This window comes from Octopus bimaculoides, chromosome 12, assembly GCF_046866305.1.
Source record: "Octopus bimaculoides isolate indiv1 chromosome 12, ASM4686630v1, whole genome shotgun sequence".
Taxonomy (NCBI): domain Eukaryota; kingdom Metazoa; phylum Mollusca; class Cephalopoda; order Octopoda; family Octopodidae; genus Octopus; species Octopus bimaculoides.
The window spans coordinates 16,984,979-16,994,978 of record NC_142939.1 but is presented as its reverse complement, the minus strand read 5'-3'; the positions used below and the strand labels follow the sequence as shown (position 1 = coordinate 16,994,978).

The following is a 10,000-nucleotide window of genomic DNA, read 5'->3' as shown; positions in this document are numbered from 1 at the left end:
ACGAATGGGACGCACATATTTAAGCGGGAAAGTCTCATGTCGAAATATACGGAAATGTCCACGCCAGACATGCGAAAGTCCTGGAGGTTTATGCTGCAGTACCTGTCGAATATTAGGTAAGTAAAACGTGTCTGTAAACTTTTAAAAGGACTTCAATAATTAATTATATTTAACTGTAACTTTGTGAAACTTATCATCTCTGAATGTGTTTGGTCGAATCAACAGTGTATGCCAAAAGAAATCGAAAACACAGACATTCGTAATAATGTCATTCTCAGAATATTGTGTCCAGTCATGGTTTTCACCTTCTATACACTGGCCTCTCAGCCCGGGGTGTTATTTGTGCATCATTTCTTTAAAGTTATGGAAAAATAGGGATCTAATAGGTTACGAAAATCTGTAAAATTCGTGGCAAAATTTAACTCGGTTGTAAGACGAACCAGCGAAACGTCCGTTAACCCATGGATTTAGTTTGCTTCAGTTACTCACGGTTCCATGATAGCAAACTGAATTTCTTTCTGGTTGGTTTCATGATCATTATTATGGAGAAGTTATGTTATGGCGAACTGGCAGAACCGTTAGCGCGCTGGACGAAATGTTAAGCGATATTTCGCTACGTTCTGAGTTCAAATTCCACCGGAGTCGACTTTGCCTTTCTTCTTTTCGGGGTCGATAAAATAAGTACCAGTTAAACACTGGGGTCGATGTAATCGACTCATCCCATCCCTCCCAAACTGCTGCCCTTGTGGAAAAATTTGAAAGCATTATTATGGAGAAGTTAAAATGCTTAGCGGCATTTCGTTAATCTTTACGTTTTGAGTTCAAATTGTGCCGATGTTGACTTTGCATTTCATACTTTCAGTTTTACATAAAATGAGTACCAGTTGAACACTGAGGTCGATTACATCCCCCGAACTTGCTGGCTTTGTGCCAAAATTAGTAACTATTATTATAGGGAAATGTGAGGACGGCCCGATGGGAGAATCGTTGGAGTGTCGGGAAAAAAAAAAAAATTCTGGCATTTGTTTCGACTCTACCTTCTGAGTTCGAATCTCACTAAGGTTAACTTAGCCTTTTGCCCTTTCGGGGTCAAAAAAATAACGTACCAGCCATATACTTGTGTTAGGGGCAGTGGTCAACCCCTCCACTCAAAATTGCCGGCATTGTCCCTAAAATAGAAAAGTTTTGAGAACATTGAGTTGTTCTGGTTGTTTACATTCCGAGTTCCGAGGTTCACTTTGTCTTTCATCCTTCCGGCGTCGATAAAAGAAAAATACCAGCTTAGTATTCGGGGTCGATGGTAGTTACTAACCATCTTCCTTAAAAACTGCTGGCCTTGTGCTTAAATTAGAAACCATTATTATGTAGGAGTTCTAAAGTTGATATTGGTTAAATGAAAACCTGTTTTGTCTGTCCGTTATCTCTGAACACCTATTTTAACACGCCTCGTGTTATCTGCTCGCTTTCCTCGTTAATGAAGTCAGCTAGATTAACCTTCTCCCCTTCCACCCACAAATCTCTTTTTTTCACATCTAACACCACTTCCTCTCTCTCGCTCTCAACCTCTCCCTCTCTTTTTCCTTTCTTCTCTTTTCTTTTCTTTTCTTTATATTGCTTCTGGAATTTACACTCTCCCTTTTTTGGATTCCTTTGAAGAATTTTTATTTTAGCTCAGAATACACCAAAAATTCCTGAAAGAGGAAGAAAATATCTGAAGACCTTATCTAACTAACGACAACAAAAATAACAACAAAAATAACAACAAAAATAACAACAACAATAACAACAACAACAACAACAACAACTCCATAGAAAAAAAAGAACAAGAAACAGAAAATAAGTGAAGTATTAGTTTAAATACGAAAACAAAACTGACTAAACACTAAATAAATAACCACTAAACAAGATTATTAAATAAACAACAAACAACAACAATAGTACGATTGCTCTACTACAAAAAATAATAATAATAATAATAATAATAATAATAATAATAATAATAATAATAATAATAATAATAATAATAATAATAATAATAATAATAATAATAATAATAATAATAATAATAATAATAATAATAATAATAATAATAATAATAATAATAATGATAATAATAATAATAATAATAATAATGGTAATGATAATAATAATGATAATAATAAAAATAATACTGATAGTAATGGAAATCTGTCAGATAGTTTGTTGCAGACGGTTTTGAAACGTGCTGCCCGAAACTTTACACACTTTCCGACATATGGCTTGTATTTCTAAGCAGTTGATTAACAAGTGACAGGATCCCTCTAACACCCTACAGATTTCCCCTTCCGTTTGACTCCAACTGTTTTACTTTTTCAATGAAATTCTTCATCATTGGATAGGAATGGTATCTGGCACGGGTACTCTTGTTTCTTTACGCTTGTTGATAATTACCTAGCAAAGTGGGGCCACGCACGATATAAAAATAACCTTAATTAAATAACTTGATAACAGTTTGTTATTCTAATTAACACCCGGCAAGAAATATAAACGGGTGGGATATCCTCTTAGCTAATTACCACACATCGTAGTGTTAACCATTATTAATAGGTTTTTTGATATACTCTAAAAAAATTGCACGAGCTTCAAGAAATAGTAGCCAAATAACCCTCTCGTCACACACAGACCGTCCATTAAATAGGAATGACGCATTAGATGATATATTATCTTTTACTTGATCCAGCCATTGGACTGCGGCCATGCTGGTGCATCGCCTTGAAGGGCTTTTGTTGGAAAAGTTGACCCCTTCTAGCACTTATGTTTATTTTTTTATTTTATTTTTGTATAGTTTAAGTCTGGTTCTTATACTATATTCACCTCTGCTGAACTGCTAGGTTACGGGGACGTTAACGAAACAACACCGGTTGTGAAGCGGTGGGTGGGTGGGTGATAAACATACACATACACATGCACAGAGTATTTACAGTTTCCTTGTTCAATCAAAATACAATTGAAATACTGCATACGTACCTAACTGATAGCAAGTTGATTGATATAACCATATGATTTTGGGTTCAGTCCCACCGCGTGGTAGTTTGGGCAAGTGTCATTTATTATAGCTCCAGGCCAATCAATGTCTTGTGAGTGAACTTGGCAGACAAAGACTGCGTGGAAGTCCGACGTATATGGTGGAAGTGAACTTGCGATCGAGTAAGACCACTTCCTAGACAAATTTCACTCAATGAAAAATCTCAGGTTTGGTTTTCCCATCACTGTTGACGCATCATATGGATCCTAAAGCCTGCCTGCAAGGGACTTACAAGTCATTCTACATAAACCAAAAGTCAATGCCGCCCTCAACCGGAAGCAGCCCGAGCATCTGGGTGTTGGGATCTACAATGCCATGTGATATCATTGGCCAAACCCGCACACTGCAAGAAAATCTCATGCTGGATATCATACTAGTAGACAAGGGTGCCCCAGTGACCAGTCTTGTGTCTGAGTAGGCCTGCGTTTGAAAAACAGACACGGCCACACTGCTCACATGAAAGAGACTCTCTCGTGACCTTCTCAGGAGGAGGGTTCACATCTATATATTTACCGGCATGTTTGAACTCAATGGATGTAACCGTGTTTTTGAATTGCAAATGCATAGCAATCTTCACCTGATGCAAAATCTTCCCAGATATCGATTTTGAACTTTTTGAAGTGTGCCGTTAAGATTGTCTTTGAAAGGCTGGCATGATTTACACCGGAGACGGTTTCCTTATTCCAGCTCACTATACAACACCTGTTTTGGTATGCAGGTGTTTTCCTTAACAGATAAGATGAACAGACCATCTGAGTTAGTGTTTCATAATCATGCACTCGATACTCGTCAGTTTCGCCACCTGCATCACTTTCACACCTGGCACATGAGATTACGATGAAATCTTCAGAATATTACGCAAGAATCACTGGTGGAGTTGCTCTAGGCGTTGGAATAGGATTGCAGTACGTTGTCCAGGTTCCAGGTTTCGCATCCTTTTAACAGCGTAGCTAAGGCACATACTTGATAGACATCAACTTTCTTTGCTGCTTTGATGATTGATTGCGACCAGTGCTTTGATTCCAGCTTTCCAAACGAATCACGTGCCTCCCCAAGTGCATTATATATATATATATATATATATATATATATATATAGTACTATCAAGGTAAACAAACGTAACTACGGCATTTAACTTTGCACCCTTGATGTATATATCAATGATGGGATAGATGGCTTGCCTGGTGCTGGTTTTAGCATGACTATGATCTTCTTATGGCTGAGCACTCCACAGACACGTGTACCTTTAACGTAGTTTTCGGGGAGATTCAGCGTGATACAGAGTGTGACAAGGCTGACCCTTTGAAATACAGGTACAACAGAAACAGGAAGAAAGAGTGAAAGAAAGTTGTGGTAAAATAGTACAGTAGAGTTCACCACCATCCCCTGCCGCAGCCTCGTAGAGCTTTAGGTGTTTTCGCTCAATAAACACTCAGAACGCCCGGAGTGTGAATCGAAACCGCGATCCTACGACCGCCAGTCCGCTGCCCTAACCACTGGGCCATTGCGCATCCACAGTAGTAGTAGTAGTAGTAGTAGTAGCAACAAGGACAAAAAGACAACTACAACAGCAACAACACCGACCACAATTACAACAAAATCGACCCAAATTTATCAAGGTTACTACACAAGAGCGTGTTACGCTCATACCATCAGTTGAATGAGTACAATAATGTATAATCCAGGGCGTGAAGTCCACTCATTGGGGTCTTAAATACCACTCAATAGCTTCGTTAGTTCCCTTTCTTTTATTATACAAATATATGTATTCAAACTTCTATTCTTTAATAAGCATAAATTCACACAAGCATACCGAGTTTCTACTCAATGACTCCGAAATGATTAACTCCATACTTGTAAACTGTCTTTTCACACACACTCAAGATTTTTGCATTTCCGTTTCCGGTTTGCTGATTGTTTTGTTTCATTCCATAGAATTCTGGATCATTCTTTGTGTTATTTATTCTTGTATGTACATGTCTATATCTCTCTAGGTCTCTGTATGTATGTATGCATGTATGCATGTATGTATGTATGTGTGTGCGTATGTGTGTGTGTACGTATATATATATATATATATATATGATTGAAAAAACAAGAAAGAGTACAGTTGGACATTTACTTTTTTAATCACTACAATTGTTTCTACGCAACGTACTTCTCCAGGCGTAGAGGTACTTGATTAAGCAACCGCTACCCTGCATTATGAGATCTAGTTGTGTTTCCTCATGTGATATGTAAATATTATTTCCATTAGTTCAAAATCCTCGGAGACAATATATATATATATATATAATAATAATAATAATAATAATAATAATAATATTAGGGATAAAAATCCAGAATTACAGGTAAAAAAAATGTACATCTATCTATCTATCTATCTATCTATCTATCTATCTATCTATCTATCTATCTATCTATCTACCTATCTATCTATCTATCTATGTGCCTGTCTATCTGTCTATATATTACACTTACCCTCCATTTAAATGGGTGCTTGTCTATATCTCTGTCTGTTGTTTCCTTCCTCTCTTTTTTTCTCTCTCTCTCTCTCTCTCAGCATCTCTTTGCATTATGCATACGCGTATGAATGCAGGAACGTATGTACAAACGCTTGTATGTATCTATTTACATATGTATGTACGTATGTATGTATGTATGTATGTATGTATGTATGTATCTCTCTCTCTTTCTCTCTCGCTTTATCTCTCGCTTTTTCTCTCTCTCTCTCTCTCTCTCTCTCTCTCTCTCTCTCTATCTATCTATCTATCTTTAACTAAATGTCTGTTTTATGGAGCTGCACTTTCTGCATTTCAAATAGACTGGCTTTGTATAAAACTGGTCCTACCTGTTTTAAAACAGTTCCCTTGACCCCTAAAAACATAAATAAATACACATATTAAAAGAAATAAAAGGGGCTATTGATTTGACCTTGCACAATGAATTTTCCTAAGCCATCTACATCAATCACTTCCTTTATATCCCAGATATTTTTCTGCTCCTTTTATTACGTTTTTATGCCTTTGCTGTCTTACATGTCTTTCGTTATTTCTGTTGTAGTTTGTTTTTTGTTTCTGTTCATTTTCACCCAGGATATTTTAACCCTCTCTCTCCCCAAAACAACCATAATATACAAAATAAGCAAAGAAAACAAACTAAGACCGAGAGACTCTTGACGAGAAACTCATAGACATGAGTAAAGCATCAAACTCAATAGGGAACCGATTGGATAATGTCAAAGCCTGTAAGCTTAATGCAACAACATAGTGACTACTTCATCGCAGGGGACTCGAACGCCGTAAAGTATAAATAAAATAAAAGACGTAAACACGGAGGGAATAGAAAGAAAATGAAATAAAAAAAAGGAAATTAAAAAAGGAGAAAAAAAAAGGTGTGGGTGATAAATTCAATTTCTCTTTTGGTAAAAATATCCAAAGTTAGGTAGACAAGTTCAGTCTACTGAACTAACCGGAGGGTGGTTTGATCGTAAAAATCTCCAACGACTTCATCATAAATATTCTATCTTTTTGTTCGGTAAAAAAAGAAATTGAAAAAAAGAAAAAAAAATACACAGAAAAATCAAGGAAAGCGATACAAAAAAAAAGGGGCAAAATGTCGTAAGCGGGAAGAGTAAAAAGGTAGAAGGCGAAGAATGTTTTGGGGAGAAGTACGAGGTGGGGGGAGTAGGCCTCTCTCATTAAAGATATAAAATAGTGGTTTTCGTCTTGAAGTGCTATGTTAATTTACCTTGAGAATATTCGCTGGAGTCATTTGTTGACTGGGACCCAAAACATTACTGGTATTTATTTTATCAGACCACTGCGAAATGAAAGACGTAGCTGACCTTCATCGAAGAGCGATAAATAAATACCTGTAAGAGTGATAGAAATAATGGCACTTCTGTTAATATTCCGTATTCGTTACCCTTATTTTGAAGGCAACAGATATCTATCTATCTATCTATCTATCTATCTATCTATCTATCTATCTATCTATCAATCTATCTGTCTATCTATTTATGAGTCTCTCGTCAGGAGTGGTTGTGTAGTAAAAAGCTTGCTTCTCAACCACATGGTTCCCAACCACGTGGTTGCTTCCCAATCACATGGATTCAATCCCACTGCGTAGCCTTAAGTTGATTTGGAAACTGAAATCTGTTATTTCCAACAGATAGACATACTTAGTATGTCCTTTGATTAATTTTAGTCCTTCTATATATATATATATATATTATACAGATATAGGGCAGGGAATCGTCAATTAGTAATAAAATTAATAATTAACAATTTTGCCAAATAGTTCAGTATGAAAAAACCTTTATCGGTAAAACCATTTATAATCATAAATATACAGGGATTAGCATGAGTTGCTTCTCCAACATACTGAAAATTTAGAAATAGCAGTCAAAGAACTACTGATTCCAAACTATATATATATTATATATATATACACACACACACAGAGCAATCCCTCGACTATCATGGGTTTTACGTTCCAAAACCCCTTGCGATAGGCGAGAACCTGCACCGCCTTTAGTCGAGCCAATTGACCCCAGGACTTATTCTTTGTAAGCCTAGTACTTATTCTATCGGTGTCCTTTTGCCGAACCGCTAAGTTACGGGGACGTAAACACACCAGCATCGGTTGTCAATCAATGTTGGGGGAACAAACACAGACACACAAACTTATATACATACACATATATACATATACATATATACGACGGGCTTCTTTCAGTTTCCATCTACCAAATCCACTCACAAGGATTTGGTCGGCCCGAGGCTATAGTAGAAGACACTTGCCCAAGGTTCCACGCAGTGGGAATGAACCCGGAACCATGTGGTTGGTAAGCAAGCTACTTACCACACAGCCACTCCTAATAAGAAAAAAAAAAGTAATCGAATAAATTGAAAGAGTAACGAAATAAACAAACTTTTAACGGCTATTGACTGGAAAATTCTTGGTTTTACTTTACCAAACTAAATCCTCCGCTCTAATAAGATACAACACAATAATAACATCTTACCTCAGGGTTTCAAGCCTGGGGAGGGTAAGGTAGATATCTCGTACGTGGTGTACTCTAATTGTTGTTGTTGTTATAATAAGTTCGATGATGGGGGATGTTGTTGGTGATGTGTTAGTGGTAGTTGTCGTAGTGATAGTAGGTACGATTACGAAACCACCAGTAAAAGAACTGTAATAATCTGAAGGAATGATGAACAAAAACAAGCAAAAACATCGAGAAAGTCTTATCTCTAGTTATCATCAGCTGGTAACCATACTCCTATTTTATGGGCCAACATCGGTAGGGGTCTATTGTTGTTGGCAATCCCAGAAAAAATATTTGATAATATCATTTATCAAGATTCAACAAGGATTCGGTTGTTTAAAAGGAAACAAAACAAAACATGAAAGAAAACAAGAATAATTCCAAGACATAGCGAATAAAAAGAAAATACAATAATATTATAAGTAAAAGTAATATAAGCTTTCAATACATCTGGTTGTTTATATTTGCAATGTCCTGGGGAGAATGAGAAAAAATACACCAAGGAGCCAAAAGTTGGGCTAAAGAAATGGCTGTCGTTAAGTCGTGTCTATCTTTTTAACGGAGTTGTTGGATGGTTGGAACGTAAAGGGCTGGATGACATTTCTTGCGTTCGTTAATTACTTAAGACGCGGTATTTTATTGAGTTCAAATCCGACTGTGGTCTCCTGTGTCTTCTACTTCTGTGTGTAAGTGTATGTGTGTAAGTGTGTGGGGGTCAATGATTCGATCCTCCTCCTCCTGCTCCTGCTCCTGATCCTGCTCCAGGTAGCCTAAACGGTGAAAATGCTTTAATAATTATACATACATACATACATACATACATACATATATATATATATATGAGAGAGAGAGAAAAGGCGCTCGTGTGTGTGTGTGTGTGCTTTCGTGTTTGTGTTTGTCCCACCCCAGCACTTGACAACCGGTGTAAGTTTTTTTACGTTCCCGCAAGTTAGCGGTCCGGCAAAGATGAAGATTGAGTTTGTATCAGGCTTAAAAATAAATACTGGGGCAGTACTCCAGCACGATCGTAGTCAGATGACTTACACAACTGAAATATAAAAGAAAGGTACACATATGTGCACATATACATTTTTTGTTCGTCCGTTCGTCCGTCCGTCTGTCTCTCCGTCTGTCCGTCCGCTCGTCCGTCCGTCCGTTCGTCCGTCCGTCTGTCTCTCTTTCTCCCACGTACTTTATCATCCACCCGCAAAGCTTCTCTGACTCACACACATATATATTACACTCATTAACACATACACCCGTGAACCTGTCACCTTCATACATATTCATTGTCTCATAACGCACGCAAAGTAAACGGTCCCACGTCGGTTTCTGCGATCAGTCGTTTAATCAACATAATCACATACACATTGTTGACGTCATAAACTTTCGAGAGGACATGAAAGAATTCTCTTTTGGAATAGCGGCTCTCGAGGTACATCACATAAAGCTATAAATAACAGCATGTAAATGTTGGGTTGAAAAGCGAAAAAATAGTTCCACCATTCCATAGCAAAACCGTTGTATCACACTTTGACAATTTTTGGTAACTTGGCATGGAGATGCTATAGTTTCACCAAAAGAATCGGCTAATGCAAGCAAAATTAAATATCGAAAAAAAAAAACACACTTGGCCAGTTTAGCATAATAGCAACGATATATATATATATATATATATATATATATATATATATATATATATGTTACAATTAAAAGGGTAAAGGATTATCAATTTATTAATTTATTAATAATTAATAATTTTTACCAAGCCCTTCGGTATGTAAGCACCATTATCGGTGTGGAACTTATTTAAAAGTTCTTATACATTTATAAACAAAATTAAGGGATCAGCAACAGGTTGCTTCACCACATACCGAAGTTCA

The 10,000-nt window shown here is 36.9% G+C and overlaps 1 protein-coding gene across 3 annotated transcripts in view; it reads left to right on the top strand.

The window, feature by feature from the left end:
* LOC106870547 (chordin) overlaps positions 1-10,000 on the top strand; it is a 179,012-nt gene that overhangs the window by 91,922 nt on the left and 77,090 nt on the right. For all 3 annotated transcript variants that reach the window (XR_001409540.3, XM_014916669.3, XM_014916670.3), the window contains exon 3: positions 1-116. This exon is cut by the window's left edge and continues 11 nt beyond it. Coding sequence is in view for 2 of the 3 variants with exons in the window: in XM_014916669.3 (XP_014772155.1) it covers positions 1-116 (116 nt within the window). In the remaining variant the exon portion in view is untranslated. The remainder of the gene's footprint in view (positions 117-10,000) is intronic.